Source organism: Tupaia chinensis, unplaced genomic scaffold (assembly GCF_000334495.1).
Source record: "Tupaia chinensis unplaced genomic scaffold, TupChi_1.0 Scaffold000098_1, whole genome shotgun sequence".
NCBI lineage: Eukaryota > Metazoa > Chordata > Mammalia > Scandentia > Tupaiidae > Tupaia > Tupaia belangeri.
In genome coordinates this window covers 1,507,025-1,527,636 of record NW_006159560.1, presented here as the reverse complement: position 1 = coordinate 1,527,636, position 20,612 = coordinate 1,507,025, and the positions used below count along the sequence as shown (strand labels likewise).

Here is a 20,612-nt window from a genome sequence, read left to right as displayed (position 1 = left end):
AACCCAATACGTGAGGATTTTGGCCTGTTAAATTGTTTCACATATCCTTTCATTATCTATAGTCTACTGAAAAAGAAGAAAAGGAAAGGAAAGCTGGGTAGTACAATAGAGGTAAAGAGAATAAGCAACCTGGACCAGGACATCTTTTCTTTGTGGATCACTTATAAGCAGCACGTACTATAAACAAGGTCTGATAACGATTTTCTGTATTAACCTCCCTATTTCAAAAGCCTGTAAAAACTGAACTAGATGTGGTCCAGTTCATGGCCTGCTGGGTAAAGGTCCTAGATCTCACATGGCCAAGAGAATGGATCGAGACTCGGACCCAGTAGAGAAGCATCAGGTGTATATACGTGTGTGCACAAGCTTCTGAAAAGGAGGGAGAAATGGCGGAGGAAGGGTTGCAGAATGGCTGTTCCTAACGGGAAGTGCTTTCTCACTCCCTCTCCCCCCTCCCCTGCCTCAGCCTCTCTCTTCTGAACATACATGCCTACTGGCAATTTTTTTTTTAAATATTTGACTATTACAAGGAATTAAATCGTTATACACCAGTTTTATGATGACGACCCCACCAGTTTAGTCAAGGAGTCCGCGCTGGGTGCTCTACTTAGATAGTTTCTATTAGAAACACCCTCACTGCTTCACTGTGATGCTGACATTGCTTTTGTGGTGTTGAACGCTGAGTATGAGCTCCTCTCCCACATCCACATGGATGGGATTGTCTAAAACCACTGCAGCTTGCTTCCAGTGGGAGGCTTCGCTTGAAGTATCCAACATAATCTCTTCATCAAGGTACATATGATACCAAAATGGAATAGCAGTCACTTGTCCAGATTTACAAATGGGTACCTACAAAAATTTTAAAATTACAAAATTTCATCAGAGTAAACAGACTTGGATAAGTCGTCGTCGTCTTTTTGTGAACTTTCAATACGAAAGTTCATCTAAAATGCATTTAATTACCTGATCCTACTTAATATTACCCTATCTTATTCACTAATATTTACTCAAATCCATTTTTGTATATTGTTCAAAAAGATTTTAAGTGTCAAGCCAGCAGGTAGTGTGGCAGTTAAAGTGCTAGACTTGCACATCATCAATCATGGTTCGAGTCCTGGACCTGGCAGCTTAAAAATCACAGCAGGTGCATGTGCATGTATGCCCAAAATCTCAACAGGACAGTGGAGGAGAAGGGAATGAGGAATGGCCATCCACCCTAGGGGGGTGATTTCTTACTTTACTTCTGTCTGTCTCTGTCTCTCCAGCAAACACACATGCCCTATGACAAAAAATAATAATAACAATAATAATTTTCAAAGAAAGTGGCTAAAACTTACTAGTTTAAGATAAATTTTCTGAATATAGAAAGAGTGACCATTTTGCACATTGTACTTACCTTTACTTCTCTGGTGGAAGTGTTCAAATACGGAGTCATTAAATCTAGTCTTAAGAGTTCCACCGGCTTGCTTAAAGGTACACAAGACAATGAAGACAGGTCCAGAAATACACGTATAGGTACCTAGAGAGAGTGTAAGTTTTTCACTTTTATTCATTCCTTTCTGGTCAGGGCTTATCAAGTGTATGATAGAATGCTTTTTACATCTAGCCTCTTATTTAATTTCCCACTGCAGTCTTAAGGTATAAGGGTGCATTATTTCAGTTTTACAGAAAAGAGTGAACAAACCAGGATTTGGGCAGGTTGCATCACCTGATGTGGTTTCACTACCTGTAGATCTTTCACTTGGGTTAAAGTACAAATAATTTTTTACTTAAACAACTCGAAAAATTTTAAATCAAGGATTTGCTTATGAGCTAATAAGCAAATAGTGTAACATTAATTATTGTTTGAGAAAAGATACCAAATTCAACCTATGGTAGTGGATTTCATTTGGAAAATAAATGTATTTCTAGAAGGTGGTTTTCATAAAATTGAAAATTAAAATCTGGGGAGTTTTTGTTTCATTATTTGTTAATTTGCCACAGTGCACACATACTCAATTTTAGTAGCTTGGAACCCTGCAATGATTTTAACTATCACCCTCATTTGAAATAGAAAACAGTTAGTTAGTTAGTTAGTTAGTTAGTTATTTTGGAGAGGTTTTTCCTACAGAGCGCGTGCACTTGCCAGAGAGAGAGAGAGACAGAAAGCGAGAAATCACCCCCCGCGGGGGGATGGCCACGTCGCAATCCCTTCTCTTCCATTCTCCTCTCAGGATCTTGGGCCCACACGCACACGTGCCCGGCGTGAGTTTAAGCCACCAGGTCCAGGACTTGAACCATAGTCGACTACATGGGAGTTCAGCAACATAGCCATTACACTAACTGCTGGTCCCTGAAATAGAAAACTGTTATTTAAAAACCACTTTTCTTTCTACAAAATATCAGAATTAGACCTTCCTGATAAAATAGAGGACACAAATATATCAGCCTCTCCCTGGGCATCCTAGACAGCATCTGACCTTTCTTCCCCATAAAAACTCACAGTGACCCCAAATCATTTCCAGGACGTGCTATGCCCTTTACTCCTGTTCCATCAGTCACCAGAAGCCGTAGATTCTCATGTCACTACAGAACTCCATACAGCTGTTCCGATACCTTGGTCTGTCCCCACTTTTGTTTCTCGATCTGGCCTACTGGCCACTTTTGTCATCTCTGCTGACTCTTTCTAGAGAACCAACTTAGAGCTCACTTCACGAGTTCTCTAGAGTTCAGTTCTCAGCCCTCTTTCTACACACAACCAAGACAACTCCATCTAGGCTTATAGCCTTAAATTCCATATATGTGGTGCTGACTGCCAAATTTCTATCTTCAGCCTAGAGCTTCCTCTGAACTCTAATCCAACTCCTCAGTGATGCCCTACACACGCGCACGCACACACACACACACATACACACAACACAAACCTAAGCCTCTGCTATTTCCTCCATAGCAGTAAATGGTTCACTGTTATTCTAGGTGGTTTGACCCCAAAAAGTAGGCCTTTCTCATACCCCATATCCATCAAAAAACCTACATTTGAAATAAATCCGGAATCTGACCACTGTTCACTGCCTCCAGGGCTACCGCTCCAATCTAAGCACTACACTGCCACTCTCCTGAATGACCACCATGGTCACATGCCTTTTCCCAATGAGTGACCCTTTTCGAACGTGAGTCACATCTCGTCACACCACTCTGTTCAATGCCCTCTAATTGCTTCCCACCTGTTCAGTGTAAATGCCAAAGTCCTTAGAGTGGCCAGAAGGTTCTACTAGATCTGGTCCCTAATATTTCTCTGACTGCAGCTCTCATCACTCTCTTATGGCTCCTCCTTCCTGTTTCTAAATACTCCAATCATGTTCTCTCCTCAGGACCTTTACAGTCATTGATCCTTTACCTGAATCTGATTTGCTTCCTTATTTCAAGTCACTGTTTTTTGTTTTGTTTTGTTTTGTTTTAAAGAGTTTTTTTTACCTTAAGGTGTGTGCACTTGCTAGGGAGTAAGAGAGACAGACACAGTGAAAGGGAAAGTGAGAAATCATACCCCAGGGGAATGGCCACACTGCAATCCCTTCTCCTCCATTCTCCCCCTGGAATTTTGGGTGCACGCGTGCGCATGCACGTGTGCACACACACACACACACACACACACACACACACGTATGCCCAGGGTGATTTTGAAGCCACCAGGTCCAGGACCCAAATTTCGGTCAGCCAGGTGGGAGTCCAACGACATAACTGCTATGCGATCTGCTAGCTCAAGTCACTCTTTTTTTTTGGAGAGGTTTTTTGTTTGTTTTTTTGTTTGTTTGTTTGTTTGTTTTTTCTCGCTATAGGGCGTGTGCACTTGCCAGACAAAGAGAGACATAGAGACAGAAAGCAAGAAATCACCCCCCAGGGGGGATGGTCACACCACAATCCCTTCTCCTCCATTCTCCTCTCGGGATCTTGGGCACGCACGCACACGCGCCCGGCGTGAGTTTTAAGCCACCAGGTCCGGGATGCGAACCGCGGTCAACTATGTGGGAGTCCAGCGACATAGCCATTACGCTAACTGCTGGTTCTCTTCAAGTCACTCTTTAACTATGACCTGCCATGAGTCCTTTCCTTCAGTGTAACCTAGAGAAAAGAGTGTATCTCAGACCCTCAACTCGTTATCTCCCTTAGCGTGCACTATGGCCACAGCACTTCTCACCATCCATCGCTATCACACTAGTCTTTTTACTTGTTCACGGTCTGTGCTTCCTAGCTGAACGCTAACTCTACATAGCTCTTTAGTTTCGAAATCTCTTTAGTTTCACAGCCACATTCCCCAATCTAAAATAGTGCTTAGACATTCAGTCAACATTTGTTGAATGAATAAATCAGTTCTGTCGTTTTTCTATACTTTTTTCCACAACTTTGCATTCTGCTTCCTCAGTTCACTCAGTTGTCTGTGTGATAGATAATAATCCTATTATAGGAGAAGGGATCATCTAAGAAAATGAGTAAATGACCTACACAACGTCAAACTGCCAGGAAAGACGATGGGCCTCTTAAACTGAGTGGTCACCAGCTGAACTGAGACCACTGTTCTAGAGGCTGGCCGCCTGAGTACTGGCACAGAGAACGCAGAGAGCTGGATTTTACACACGGTGGGTTTGAAGAGAAATTTAAATCACATGAAAAAATTTACAGACTACAGGATATAAACTGTTAAGGAAGAGAGGATATAAAATGGGAAATACAGTAAAAAGATGGTAGGTTCAATGTATTAAAGATTCTGGTAAAACCAAAGAATTGTTTGTGTCCTGCTCACAAGGGAATAATGTAGACAGATAGGTAATGTAGGTATTTTGAGACCATACAGAAAAACTATTTAAATGTCTCTATCTTCTGATAAGTGTATTCTCTTTACTAAATCCTCCAAAAAACAAATTCTAAGCCTCAGCCAGCCCTGAAAAAAGCAGTTCAACTAATTTCCATTTGTTAAGCAGGTACTGCTTTTGGAAGACCTAACAATACCTGTTGAAGAGCTTAGAGTCTATAGCCTTGGGATCAGTCTGAGATATCACTTCCCTACTTCTACACCCAGCATCTCACTTCAGATCCTACTCAGGCTTACATGACAATATTCCACCCACATCCCACATCTAGCTCCAACTTCAAGCCTCTTCCCAAGACATTCTATCCACTCACACGATTTTAACTCACAATTTTGTATTTTGCTGTTGGGGCCTATGCCAGTTTCGCCCTCATTTCTAAGTCCTAGCATCTCCTTCCCTAAATGGAAACTAACCCCTCTGCCTTGAGCTCCATTTTCCTCGGCTCCTATATTCCTGGTCCCTGCAGCCTGACTGCCTAGAGTTAGACTCGGCGTTAGCATCCATTGGATGCTAGCCTGAGGTCTCAATACAGGGTTCAAGTTTAGAACACAGATCATCCGGGACCAGCAGTTAGCATAATGGCTATGTTGCTGGACTCCCATGTAGTCGAATGCGGTGCAAGTCCCAGACCCAGTGGCTTAAACTCACGCTAGGTGCATGTGCGTGTGTGCCCAAGATCCTGAGAGGAGAATGAAGAACGGATTGCGGCGTGGCCATCCCCCCGCCACCCCGGGGAGTTAATTGTCACTTTCTGTCTCTCTATCTCTCTCTGTCTTTCTGGTGAGTACAACGCGCCCTATAGCAAAAACCTCTCCAAAATAAAAAAAAAAAAAAAAAAAAAAAAAAAAACACAGATCTTCCAAGGCACTTCTTTTTTAGACAAGGAGCACCCTTATTCCTAAGACTAAAACCTAGTACCCTACTTTTCATTTGTAACAGTGACAGAAGAATAGCTATAAAATTTGTTGGTCATGACAAAATTCCTTGGTTATTTAGGTTGATTTTTACCCACAATAAATTTCTTTGTTTTAGGAAACTGGTTGCCATTTTATTCCAACTAAATGTAGTGAATTTTAAAACTAGAGAGAGACAAAGATAAGGCTATGGATAACAGCATCCTTGTAGAACTTCACTCCTAGACACCTACCTGAAACTGGTTAATAAAAGGTGCTATATTTAATCCAAGAGTACGCTCTGTTCCTTGAACAGCACTCTCTTCTACCAGAGTCTTTGATTCCACAAGCAACCCAAACATCAGCACATATTGAGGAAAGATCTTGCCTCCTGATTGTAGTAAACACCTAAAGAAGGAAAAAATACATTAAAAAGCTTTCTTTATTTCCTACGTTATACAAATATAAACAAGAGAGTCATGATGAATCAGTGAGCTACAGTCTAGTAGATTTTACTAGTTGTAGTTCAGAACAGTAAACCACTGTGAATAATTTCCCAACAAGTCAAATGTAAAGTGACTACAGGGGGCCAGCCTGTGACTTGGTGGTTACGACAGCTGGATCCTATATAACCAATAGTGCAGTTCTAGTCCTAAATCTAGTGGTTTGGGAAACACACCCTAAAAAGGGGGGAGAGATGGAGGAGAAGGGATTGTGGTGTGACAATTCACCATCAGGGGTGACTTATCACTTTCTCTCTATGCCCAGTAAGCACATGTGTCCTCTGGCAAAATTAAAACAAAAAGCTATAAAAGACATGATTGTAACAACTGGCAAAAATCTGAGTACAGAGACCAGCAGATGGTGAAAAGATTACATTTGATGGACTCCCACATAGTTGATTACAGTTCGAGTCCCAGATCCAGTGGCTTAAAACTCATGCCGGGCATGTGCATGCATGCCCAAAATCCCAGGAGAAGACTGTGTTGTACCCCAGTCGCGAATTCCCAAAAGACCACCAAGGAGCCAATTCCAACGTAAGCACACGAGGGTTGCTTTTATTCAGGCTCGAGTCAGGACTCCCAATCTCACCGGTACAGGGGGTCAGAGTTGAGAGCCCCGTGTGTTAGTTGGGCTGGGTTTGTATCTGGTTGTTGGCGGGGAGGTCAAGGGGTGCTGAGGAATGCACTCAGGCCACTATACATTGGCTGTAGACTTCAAGAAGCGTAGTTGTCTTTTACTGATTGGCAAGAAAGTTACTTCAGATCTCTGGTATCTCCTTTGTTTTTTATCATTGGCCAGCCCCAGTAGGGTGATGGTTTTATGACCTCCTACGTGATCAGCTCGCCTCCTTGAAATGGCGCCGATTCTTAGCAAGGTGGGTTTAACAAGATGGAGTCACCCCATAAAAAAATGCAGGTACTGGAATACATATTAATAACAGTACTTAATTAATGTTGTAGTTTCCAGGTGTGATCATTTTACCGTACTATGTAGGAGAAAGCCTTTGTTGTTAGGAGACACATCGTAAATGTCAAAGCAAGGGTGACATCTAAGACACCAACAACTAAAAAATAGTTTAGCAAACAAAATGATAATCTAGTGTTCACTATTCTAGTGTGCATGATTCTTATTTTTAATCAGTCTCTTATTTTTTTTTAGAATTTAACATTTTTTTCATTATTATCATTTTTTAATTTGACCAGAGAAAGAAAGAGACAATGAGAAAGCAAGTCACCAGGTCCAGGATTCAAATCACAGTGGGCCATGTGGGAGTCCAGCACCTTAACCACCATACCACCTGCTGGTGCATCATTATTCTTTTTTTCTTAAAATAATCGTTTCTTCATGTTTATTAATTATTATCATTATTCATTTAATTCACTACAGAGCATATGTGCTCACCAGTGAGAGATAAACAGAGAGGAAGAAAGTGAGAAAGCAAGCCACCAGGTCCAGGACTTGAACTGCAGTTGGTCACATGGGAATCCAGCACCCCAACCACCACACCACCTGCTGCCATAATTATAACTATGATTAAATTTGAAATGTTTCATTTTTTTAAAATAATACTGGGGGAAAGTAAATAAGTAAACTGTTCACATAACAAGTTCACTTACATGGCTAAAGACAAGCTAATAGGAAGTTAAAGCAAAATAAGAGATGATGAGATGAGCATAAAATAGGCAAAAAAAAAAAAAAAAAAAGTTAGAGATGATTCCTAAGTGTAATGGCATCACACTGATCAAGACAAGTCGGGGTCCTGAACCAGCCTACTCTCTCTCCATTCACTAACTATAAGTACACGATTATATGAGCTGTAATAAATGCAGTATACACAGATTACTCTAAAAATTAATTCCACTCTGACCCCAGTGCTTTACTTGACTTTGCTATTCCTTGCCTATCAACTGTTTTACCTTTTTAGGTAAAGTCTGGAAGAAACTGAATTTCTATAATTAATGAACTTGCACAGCTTTTATTTTTAAGAATTATTTAATTTTTAAAATGTATTTATTTCATATTTGCTACAGGGCATGTGCACTCACCAGAGAGAGAAAGAGAAGAAGAGGGAGAGGAAGCGAGAGAAAGTAAGAAAGCAAACCACCAGGTCTAGAACTCGAACCACAGTTGACCATGTGGGAGTCCACCTTAACCACCACTCTACCTGGCCCTGAAACTGCACAACTCTTAACAAAATTCCACTTATCACCTCTAGTAAGTTATATAAAATTTTATATCTTCCTAATCACTAGAGAAATCTACCTGTTTTCCTCAAGTGGATCAACTTTAATAATAAAAATTCATGTTACTAAAATTATCTGAACAAATGAAATTATCTACTAATTGTGACTCATTCAAATGAAAACAAGATTTAATTTTTCTTAAGATCACAAAGGTCTCAGGAATTAACCACAGAGCTTCATGTTGTTTAAAACCTCTCCAAAGAGCCAAAACAGATACCATTTTATTAAAAAAGCTGAAAAAGCACACAGGCTGATTAAAAGTCAACCTTCTAGGGACCAGCAGATGGTGTAATTGATGCGTCATCATTGGACTCCCATGTAGTCAACCACAGTTCAAGTCCCAGACCCAGAAGCTTCAAACTCACGCTGGGCACGTGTATGTACATACATGCCCAAAATCCCAGGAGGAGAATGGAGGAGAGAGGATTGCGGCATGGCCATCCCCGCCCCCGGGGTTGGGGGGATGATTTCTCACTTTCTGTCTCTCCAGCAAGCCCACATGCCCTATAGCAAAAATCTCTCTCTTAAAAAACCAAAACAAAAACCTTCTAACGGTGAAATCTATGAAGGAGAGAACAGGGTTATAGTGTAAGTCAGTTAGTGAATTACTGGAAGATGGTAGTTCCACCCAAAAAACCAGCATTATCAGTTTTTAGAGAAACAAAAATACCTCACAGTCTGCTTTAACAAATTGCATTCACGCTAATGAAATATTCATCTTGTAAGGGTCATGGCCAAAATCCAAACTGCAGGATAATTTCAGAAAATTGGAATGTAAACTCTTGAGTTAGGGACCAGTAGGTAGTGTAAAGATTATGTCATTGGACTCCCACATAGTCGACCATGGTTTGAGTCCTGAACCCAGTAGCTTAAAACTCACACTGGGTGCATATGTGCGCATGCCCAAAATCCCAAGAGGAGAACGGAGAAAAAGGGATTGCTGTGTGGCCATCCCCCCCGGGGGGTGATTTCTCACTTTGTGTCTGTCTCTCTGATGACCATATGTGCCCTATAGCAAAAATCTCTCTAAAAAAATCTTGAGTTGTATTTTGTTATCATCAATGTCTTCAACCACATCTCCAGTGTCATTAAACTGAAGTTTTATCATCACCTCCAGGACCACATGTGTCAGCTTCATTGATTTCAGCATACTCAGGAAGCTCACCATGTGTCTTCAGATGTCTGGCTTCATCGCACTGCATTTTAAAATTATGTAAGCTTTGTTATCCTGTGGTCGAAGACCAACCAATGTCATGTCTGAGGTATTTATCCTAATCCTTTTTCTCAACTTCCCTCTGATGTGACATAAGCTTTTTACACCATCAGAGCACGTGGCTTCCAATCGTCCGTCTCCCAACATTTTCATTATCTGAGTATATTCTTCTCCATCCTCTTAGAACACCTTTTTTTTTTAATTTTTTTTTGAGAGATTTTCACTGTAGGGCGCGTGCGCTCGCCAGACAGACAGAGAGAGACATAGAGACAGAAAGCGAGAAATCACCCCCCAGGGGGGATGGTCACGCCGCAATCCCTTCTCCTCCATTCTCCTCTCGGGATCTTGGGCACGCACGCACACGCGCCCGGCGTGAGTTTTAAGCCACTGGGTCCGGGACACGAACCGCGGTCGACTACGTGGGAGTCCAGCGACATAGCCATTACGCTAACTGCTGGTTCCCTTAGAACACCTTTTTTTCAGATCCACTTTCATTCTGATCTCTGCGTCTAATTTTTATTCCTTTACCTTTATTCTTCAGCATGGCCAGTGCAAGCCTTGTAGAGTCTCTTCTTTCCAGGTGGCTCCAGTGGCTGCTATGACTCCACTGAGGCTCCACAACCAGGACTGCACTGAACAAAGCAGGTGCTAAAGGCCAGGTAGCAAGGTGTGGGAGAGTATCCCGATCAAGCTCTTCTGAGATCTGCTGACTGCCCCCGCTTCTGGTGCCAACTGTAAGTACCAGGCTTCTAATACTTCTAGCAGTATAAATTAAGGGCTCCAAAATCTCCTCTTTGAGTTTGATCATTTGATAGAGTGGCTCACGGAACTCAGAAAAACACTTCACTTACATTTCTGATTTATTAGAAAGGCTACAATTCAGTAACAGACAAACACAAGACACACAGGGGGTGATGTGGTATGCCTATCCACGTGCCTTTCAGGAACGGGAGTGTATCTGCTATTAGAAATCTTTTCTATTAAAACTTTTCTTTTCCTATTTTACATGTGTTTGTGGTTTTTCATTCTGCATCTCAGAACAGGCCTCTTAGAGATCTGAACCGAAAGAACCTAGGATTTCACAGCCTGCAGTTCAAGTCCCCCATCCTACAGCAGCACTCCCTGCAGCCAGCTCACGCCCTGCAAGTTCCTTTTGAGTAGCACTAAGCTTGTCAGTGAGCTGGCATCTCTCCTCAACATGACAGCCAATCCTTCTGCAAGTCGCTTCTCTTTTCTCACATAAAGTCAGCTTCTCAGAGATTGAAAAAGCCTAAATAAAAACACAAAATCTGGGGACCAGCGAATGGCATAATGGTTACATTGCTGGTCTCCAAGGTTGTCGACCACAGTCTGAATCCTAGACCGGCAGCTGAAAACTCATGCCAGGGCATTCCCAAAATCCCAAGAAGAGAATGAAGGAGAACAGATGGTGGCAAGGCCATCTCCCCTGGGGGGGTGATTTCTTGCTGTCTCTCTGTTCCAGGGAATGCACATGCCCTATGCCCTATAGCAAAAACATCTCTCTTTAAATAAAAAAATAAAAAAGCAAGAAGTCTGAACAAACCCCTCTGACACAGGTAACACCATCTCATCTCAGTTTTTCATTGGCAACCCATTTTCCAAGACCCACTCCCTGCCTAGGAGCTCTGATCTTTCTTCTCTCTCTTAACAAACTCTCCACTCAATTGTTCCTTCTCTGTGCCCACGTCTCTAATTCTTTGTGAGTGGAAGACAAAGAATCGCGTTTGCTGCTGTTTCTGCATTTGGTGCTGGACCCGCTTGCCCTAACCTCCTGCCTCATGACTTTCTGGCATCGGTATTTTGATCAAGCTCTTCCAAGATCTGCGGAATGCCACCATTTCTGAGGTCAACTGTAAGCACCAGGTTCCAATACTTCTGGCAGTAAAATTTAAGGGGTCCCAGAACCTCTTTGGGTTTTATAATTTGATAGAGTGGCTCACAGAACTCAGAAAGACACTTTAATTACATTTACTGGTTTACACAATGGCTACAACTCAGGATTAGACAAATAGAACACACACGGGTCAAGAGTGATACTGTGACTTGTAACTATATCTAAATAAGTTGGGTTTTCATCCAGTTTCCTGACACAAAGTTCCTGAAACCCTTGGACTCTCCTGAGTGATAAGAGTGCTATCTGTATGCTAATGAGATGACTGATGGCTGATGGCCCCTATGTAGCCTCAGCCTTGAGGGGAGCTGTTAGATAATCTCAACCATGATTACAATGTTAGGGTCGGCAGGTGGTGTGGTGGTTGAGGTGCTGACACCCACATGGCCGATCCCCATGGCTGACCAAGGTTCCAGTCCTGGACCTGGTGGCTTGCTTTCTCGCTTTCCCCCTCTCTGACTCTCTCTGGTCATATGAAAAAAATAATAACATTAAATAAGAAATTCCTAAAAAAAAAAAAAAAAATACTGCTTTCTGTCCCACACACCCTGACCTCCAAGAAGGGGAGAGAAGCTAGTAGAAGGATGAGTCAATGGCCCATAGCCAATGACATAATCAGTCATGCCTACACCTCCATAAAACCCAAAAGGACAAAAGTTAGAGAACTTCCTGTAGGTGAACATGTGGAGGACCCTGAAGGGTGACACTCCCTCTTTCCCGGAGAGAGCTTGGAATTCCACACTTCTTCCCACATGCTTTGGCTCTTCATCCGTATCGTTTCTAATATCCATTATTATAAACGAGTAAACATGATTTCCTAAGTTCTGTGAGCAGTTGTACCAAATTAATCAAACCCAGAAAGGGGGGATCATGGAAACCCCTGACTTACAGTCAGTCAGTCAGAAGAGGAGGTGACGACCAACTGCAACCAGCATCAGGATTGGGGAACAGTCTTACGAAACTCAGGCCTCAGCCTGTGGGATGTGATGCCATTTCCAGACAGATAGTGTCAGAATGGAATGGACTGAGGATACCCACTAATCACTGGAGAACTGCTTGGTATATGGGGAGAAATACCCTCACATCTGGTTTCCTATAGTGTGTGTACAAAGGGTTAAAAAAAAAAGTCTGTTTTTTACGCCTAACATAACAACAAGGCATGAAGGGAGAGTGGTATACAGAGCTCCTCCACCCTCTCCATGAGTACTATCCTCCCAGCATCCCCAGTCACTTGGTTAGGTCCTCTGGCAACTAGCTCCTGTCCTGAAGCTATCTACTAGGGGCCCACCCAGAGTCACCTCATTATCATAAATTTAGATGTTAATAGAAGACACTCACCTCTAAGACCCAGAAAATTCCAAGGGTTTTAGAAGTTCTAGGGCAGTAACTGGAGAAGACGAAATACATGCACAGGTATACACATACATACGTAACATAAAAATTTCTTATCATATTATGTATTCCAGGCAGAAAACAGAAAATTCAGTCTGAACAAATATCAAAATTTCATCTTTTGAATGCTGTCAGTCAGAAAAGTCTGAATCAAATACAAATAACCATGCCAGAGATAGATACTACACAAAAGCAGAGTATGAAAATATTCTTAAAGACTACATTCAGGCCAGCTAGTGACGGAACCTCATCCCAAATGGCTGACAGCATGGTTCAAGTCCTAGACCTGGTACCTTGAGAAATATACTGGGCTTATGTACATGTGTGCCAAGTACGTTGGCACATACATACCAACAGGAGGGAAAAATGGAGAGGGGATTGTAGCATGGTCATTCCCTATGGAGGGTGCTTTATACTTTCCCTCTCTCTGTGTATCCCTGTCTTACTCCAGCAAGTACATGCACCCTCAAGCAGATTTAAATAAATAAATAAAAGGCCACATTCAATGCTTTTTTTTATCTAAAACCTTCTAAAAGTGTTTCTTCACCTCAATATTACTGTCACTAACAGTAATGCTTCTTAGTTATGTTCAGATAAAACAGCAGTTGCCTTGAAACTCTGCTTAGTTTTAATAACATTGAGTGTTGTTGTCATTTACAACACTGCAACTGCCAGACTCCTTTGCAAAACTAAATGATAGATACCACAGAACCATCTGTGCCTGCGACAATGAAAAAAATAAGTTCCAACTCAAAAGTCTAGCCATAAATGGCAGACATTTGTAGACTATTTCTTTGTGGTCCAAACACACAATTTTATTAAAAAAATAATTTAAAAAAAATCTTACTAAGCTTTCAAGCTTTCCCCATTATTTAAATCTAGTATGAGTGACAGACTTAACGAACATTCTAAAAACAATAGCAAAGGTTAACTGTAAATATTTAAGCTTAGTAAGACGCAATTTCCTTATGATAATTACTTAGTTCAGAGAGACAGATTCCTTTATCCTTCACTCAAGTATAATCTATTCTTCCCACTACTAACTTCATCTACTTTGATAAGTCATGAGGTTTCCCCACTATCAGAAGCTAAAGATATTATAGACAGCCTAGAGGAGAGTACTTGTCATACCTCTGGCCCTAGGATGAAACCAAGACCATGTATCCAGAAGTACCTATAAGAGAGTATGCTGTAGTTTACACTGAAGGAAAAGAGAATGAGTTCTTACTCAGGATGTATCTGAGGAGGGTGGGAAGGATTCCTAATCAAAACAATGCTTAAGGATGCTATCAGTATTTAATGCCCAGAGATCTGTACTATCCTAGGATACATAGGAGAGGTCCATAAAAGAAAAGTTCCCACCTCAGCTACCATTAACACTCCTCCCTGCACCAAGAAAACTGGGAAGGGGAACTGTAGGCAGACTTCATGTAAGTTTCACCAGTATAACCAATCATTCAGACAGAACAGACGGTCTAATTGTTTTAATGACCAAAAGTACTTTTTAAAAATCCTTTTTAAGGTTCTGTTTCAAATAAGGCATTATTGACTGAAAGATTTTCCACGAAGATCAGATACAAGATAAGAATGCCCCTTTGGGAAATTCCATTCAACACACTACTGAAAGCACTAGCCAGAGCAATGAGGGAGGAAAAAGAAGAGGTGTCAGAATTAAAAGAGAAGCATGGGCCAGCCAGTGGCGTGTTGGTTAAAGTAGCTGGATCCCAGATGGCTGACTGCGTGGTTTGAGTCCTGGACCCAGTGGCCTAGGAAACACACTGGATGTGCACGCATGTATGCCACAAATCACAAGAGGATAATTGGAGAAGGGATTTCCGCGTGGTCATCCCCTCTGAGAATGCTTTCTCATGTTCCCTCTCTTTCTCTGTGTCTCTCCCCAGTGAGTGCACATTTCCTATGGCATACTTAAAAAGAAGTAAAGTTATTTGTTTATAGAGTACCAGCAGGTGGCATAATGGTTATGTCGCTGGACTCCCACCTAATCAAGCACAGAGTTCTGAATCTAGCAGATTAAAACTCACACTAGGCATGTGTGTATACATGACCAAAATCCTGAGAGGAAACTGTAGAAGAAGGGATTGTGGCGTGGCCATCCTCCTGGGGGGGGATTTCGCACTGTCTGTCTCTTTGTTTCTCTGGCAAGTGCACATACCCTACAGCAAAAATCTCTCCTTAAAAAAAAAAAAAAAATTTGTTTGCAGGTAACACCGTCTTATATATAGAAAATACTACAGATCCCACAAAAAAATTACAATAGACAAATTCAGCAAAATTGTGAATTACAAAATAACATAAAAATCATTGCCTCTCTAAACAATGAACAGCCTGTAAAAGAAATTAAGAAAGCGATTCTTAGAACCAGGAGATGGTATAATGGTTATGTCACTGGACTCCCACATAATCGACTGCAGCTTGAGTCCCAGATCCAGTGGCTTAAAACTCACACCAGGCACGTGTGTGTGCATGCCTAGAATCCCAACTAGAGAATAGAGGAGAAGGGATTGTGGTGGGAGTAGTTTTTCACTTTCTGTCTCTCTGGTGAGCACACGTGCCCTATAGCACGTGTGCTATATAAAATAAAAATTTTTAAAAAGCAATGCTATTCAGAAAAGCATAAAAAAAATGCTATTCAGAAAAGCATGAAAAACATAACCAAGAAGGTTAAAAAAAAATAGACTTGTACATTGAAACTACAAAATACTGCTGAAGGAAATTAGAAATCACTGTAAAATCCCAATAATGCTTTTTTCAGAAACAGAAAAATTCATCCTAATACTCATAGATTTTCAAAGGACACAGAATACATTTTCAAGGGGACAATCTTGAAAAAGAATTGTTGGAAGTCTCACAATTCATCATCTTAAAACTTATTACTAAGCTATATGGAAAGAGACGTCAGTAACATGGAACGTCAGTAACATGGAAGAAAAGGAGGCCCCACCTTCCTCCACGGAAGAAGTAACTTAATGGAAAATACACAGACCAATTACTTCCATGAGAGTTCCAGTAACCAGTTCAGAGGCTTTTGTCTTCTTCAGAAGCATGTAGCCACATTGAAGATGGGAGGTAAATTATTTATTCACCACAACCCTCCCTTCAGCTCTGCACAGTACGATTAGGAAAAAAGATTCCTAAGTCTCAGCTACTCTTTCTCTTTTTTTTCAGAAAGATTTTTAGCACAGGGCTCACTAGAGAGACAGAAAATGAGAAATCACCCTCCAAGGGATGGCCACATCACAATCCATTCTCCTCCATTTTCCTCTCAAGATTTTGGACACGTACACACACCCGCCCAATGTGAGTTTTAAGCAACCAAGTACAGGATTTGAACCACAGTCAACTCCATGGGAGTCCAGCAACATAACCATTAAACCACCTGCTGGTTCTCAGCTTCTCTTTCAAGAAGGAAGGAAAGAGAAGAGTGAAACTCATATACAACATTCTTTTCCGGAGGTTGCTCAAGAAACTGATGTCTGTCTCTCACGACTCTAAGCCCTGACAGGAACTGATACAAAGATGGGAGCCCTGAAAACACAGATCACTAGGGCTTGGCAGAGCACTGGAGAGTCTGTGGTATCACATAAAGATAATAGGGGGACCTCCAGTATCATGACTTGCTAAAGTATTGGGGTGGGGAAGGGCTTGCAGTACTGTAGACAGACAGGAAGGACAAGAAGCAGAAGGGGCTCTGAAGCAGAAACAGGTAAACAAAATTCTTTAAATAGAAGACTGTAAGGCCAGAGAAAACTCATGACCAAAATAGTTAAGAAGTCTCCAGATTCTCTTGGCCAGGCTGACTGATGAAGGTCCTTCTGATACAAAGCTAGAAAGTAAAGACTAAAAGAGGTGGCTGCTTTTTATTTAAATGCCCAAGTCCCAGCAAAAAATTAGGTATACAAAGGAACAAGAAAACATGGCTCAATCAAAAGAATAAATTAAATCTCTAGAAACCCATCCTTAAGAAACAGACATACAAAATAACCAAATAATTTAAAAACCTATTGAATGAGAAAAATTGTTTTTGCAAATCATGTATCTTATACAGGGGTTAATATCCAGAAAATGGAAATAATTCCTACAAATGAACAATTTTAAAAACACAAATAACTTGATTTAAAAATTAGTGGGGGGGTGGGTGGGTAGCACAGGTGGAAGGGTGGTTAAAGTGCTGGACTCCCAAATGGCTGACTGCAGTTTGAGTCCCAGATCCAGCATCCTGAAAATCATGCAGGGCGCATATGCAAGCCTGCCCAAAATCCCAAGAAGAAAGGGGAGAAAGGATTGAAGCATGTCCATTCCATCTAGGGGGTGATTTCTTACTTTCTCTCTCTCTCCCATGAGCACACGTGCCCTGTGTGTGTCCGTGTGCCCAAAATCCCAAAGAGAGAGTGGAGGTGACTGGATTGTGGCAGGGCCAACCCCCATCACTTTCCCTCCTTCTGTCTCTCTGGCAAGTACTTGCACAATATCGCAAAAACGAACAAACAAGCAAAACCCCACAATGAGAAATTACTCATTAGGATGACTATTAAAAAAAATTCTTAATAAAAAAAAGTTTTGGCAAGAATGTGAAGAAAGTGGAACTCTTTGGTGAAATTATACAATGGTGTGGTCACTATGGAAAACAACATAGCTGTTTCTCAAAAAATTAAAAATAGTATTTCCATATGGTCCAACAGTGTTACTTCTAAGTGTATATACAAAAACATTCACCTCATTTGAGTTACCCAATCAAAAGTATGTAAAAGTGTGTATAATCATATGAGGGGGACAAGAAGACTAAAACAAGTAAAAGGGAGGGCCCCCAGAAATTCGGGACTCAGCCTATGAATATAAATACACTGACCCAGAGCTAGCACACTGATAAATCACTGTTTTCCTCCATAAGCCTCAGTGTCCTGTTTCTCTCTTGCTAGATATCCCACAACACATGCCCAAAAAGAGTAAGGCATCAAGTCACTGATCCTGAAAAAGCAAAGCTCGAGGAACATGTGGTGACCCTGACTCATTTTTTCATTAATACCATGGGAAAATTAACAGACTTTACATGAAATATGAGCTATAAATAAAAACTACAAAACCCAACAGTTACAGTTTGCATTTTTACCTGGATATCGCAGCTTTTTCCGTTATTTCCTGCTAAATGAGCCCAGATGGCTCAATGACATCCAATATAATTATGCTCCACAACTTATCTGATTTTGGCCTTTGCAACACAGCAGATTCATCCTCCACGTGTCTCAGCCAAAACTCAAGTGTTTCTTTAGGAAAGTGATTGGCTTCAGATATGAGGTCCAGAATGATACGATGTGAGTCTTTCTCCACAGAACTGTAAGGTTTAACCTTTCCAAGTGTGCCGGCAATTATAGGCAGAATGGAGAAGCCTTCAGACACATCTAACACATAGAAAGGTTCAGAGGAGCTCAGGACGGAATTATTCGGTGCAGGTCCAGAGCTCATCTCATTATTCTGACAAGGAGTATCCATGGCCTGAGACGCTTTCTCTGGGGTCAGTGAAGACAATACTTTCTTCATTGCCATTTTAAAACCTTCATGATACGGGATATTATTAAGCAAAGCAATTTCTGTGGATTCCAAAACACATATCTGCTCTATAGCATCTGGTTTACTGGTCTGAAGGTTAGCCAAGGCACTACAGAGTTCAGCCTCATTTCCTAAAGATGCCAAGTCTTTATTCCTAGTAAAACTTTGCGCAACATCCATTTCCTGTTCCAAACCCAAAACTTTGATATTCTGGATTCTTAAGTAACAATCTTGACAAGACACTTCCATCATCACATGGTCTCCAGGCTTTATCCAGCAGTCTTCATTAAATAGTAAGAAAGAAAAAACGTTTAACTGATTAATATAACGTGCTTTTAAAAAGTCTGAAGATCACACAAAAATCTCTCCTCTCATCTAATTTCACCCCAACCCATTCTTTAAAATCATTACAGGAAGGATTATAACTATTTATTTAATATGCCAAAAAAGTAGGAAAATCCAAACAGGCTTACTTAGGGAAAAACAGAAGCTTGAAGATTCAATTAACACATAGCACAGTAGAGATTCAAGAGTCCCATTACTGGACCCACAGACTATCAGCATTTTGGTTGCAGTTTTTACTGCAATCACACAATATGATCATGTCGCAAAACAGTGGAGAGCTCTGTCATCTTTAGTGATAAAGTTAACAATAACAAGACACACAAAATTCAGGATCAACACCAAACCCACACTTCACCTTAATGGGATATTGTATTATCTGACAAAAATTCCCAAAAGACCAGGGATTCTACAGATTCTCTAAGTGGTAAGAACTTCTACACTAAATTAAATACTTTCTGTAAAAAAAAAAAAGGGGGGGGGCAGCAGGTGGTGTGGTGGTTAAGGTGCTGGATGCCCACATGCCGACTGCAGTTCAAGTCCCAGACCTGGCGGCTTACTTTCTCACTTCCCCAGCCCCCTCTCTCTCTCTGTGTCCCTCTCTGGTAAAATTAAAATGAATAAATAAATAAACAAAGTTTAATAAAAAAAATAATTCTTAAAGAACAAAAAAAAGACCAGCATTTCTTTCACCTACTAATAACTAGAAAAATCTGAGTTAAATCACATGTATTAACTATTTAAAACTACTTTTGAAATAGGAAAAGAAAAAAAAAAATTGAAAGAGTTAACCAACCTCTATTGACTGAAAAGTCTCAGGTCTTGAGTACCATTTTTTGCTGACTCGAATGCTTAGAGAATTAAAGTGACATATTTTTTTAAAAACAAACAAAAATTACATATGACCTACCTGCAAGGTCCAGTACAGGGTAGACAGCCTGTTCCCAACACGTTTCCTCACTAGGACTCGTGGATAAACTGTGTTCATCATCAAGTTGAAGCACAAACCAGACCACAATAGCATCTAGCATGCCTTCGTTACTAACAGGAATAACAATCTTATCAGGTGTTTTCGCTGTAAGACTTTTTAATTCCTGAGAAAAAATGTGAAAGGAATGAGGGTTTTAAACATTTAATATATACATGCCTCAATCTCATCCCACTTTCTATCTTGGAAGCTCTCAGTTCTACCCAGCATCTTTTGAGAAGCAGTACCTTGGCACACTTGTAACCATCTAAGGCACACCGGATGGGATGTCCTGCCCTATTACACTGGAATACCATGAAGCTGTTAAAATGAAAGAGGCAGATACACTACGGATGTGGAAATAAATCCATGACATAATGTTAAGTCAAAAAGGCAACTGGCAAAGCAACAGGGATTGCCCTGATGTTATTAAAGAAAAAGAAGGGTCAGATGGTGGTGTGGAGGTCAAGGTAACTAGATCCCAAATGGGTTCAAGTCCCAGACCAAGCTAGTGCATGTGCATGTGTGCCCAAAATGGTGAAAGAATGAAGAGATTACTGCATGGTCATCCCTCTGGGGGCAGAGGAGGGACGTTCTCTCTCTCTCTCTCTCGTGTGTGTGTGCCCTACAGCAAAAAAAAAAAAAAAAAAAAAAAAAAAAAAAATTAATTAAGAAAAAAAAGTATGTGTAGAACAGAAAAGCAAAACAAGTCTGGAAGATACACATTAAACTAGTGA

General features: G+C 40.9%; 1 protein-coding gene and 1 pseudogene across 1 annotated transcript in view; both read right to left on the bottom strand.

The window, feature by feature from the left end:
* Positions 1–6: 6 nt before the first annotated feature.
* PRMT9 (protein arginine methyltransferase 9) overlaps positions 7–20,612 on the bottom strand; it is a 42,528-nt gene continuing 21,922 nt past the window's right edge. Inside the window, exons 9-13 of the mRNA XM_006143419.3 lie at positions 19,819–20,002; positions 18,130–18,847; positions 5,992–6,145; positions 1,397–1,519; positions 7–849 (exon numbers count right to left, since the gene is read on the bottom strand). Of these exons, the coding sequence (XP_006143481.2) occupies positions 18,162–18,847; positions 19,819–20,002 (870 nt within the window). The 3' untranslated portion in view covers positions 7–849; positions 1,397–1,519; positions 5,992–6,145; positions 18,130–18,161. The remainder of the gene's footprint in view (positions 850–1,396; positions 1,520–5,991; positions 6,146–18,129; positions 18,848–19,818; positions 20,003–20,612) is intronic.
* LOC102500235 (eukaryotic translation initiation factor 1A, Y-chromosomal-like) lies at positions 9,487–10,678 on the bottom strand (annotated as a pseudogene).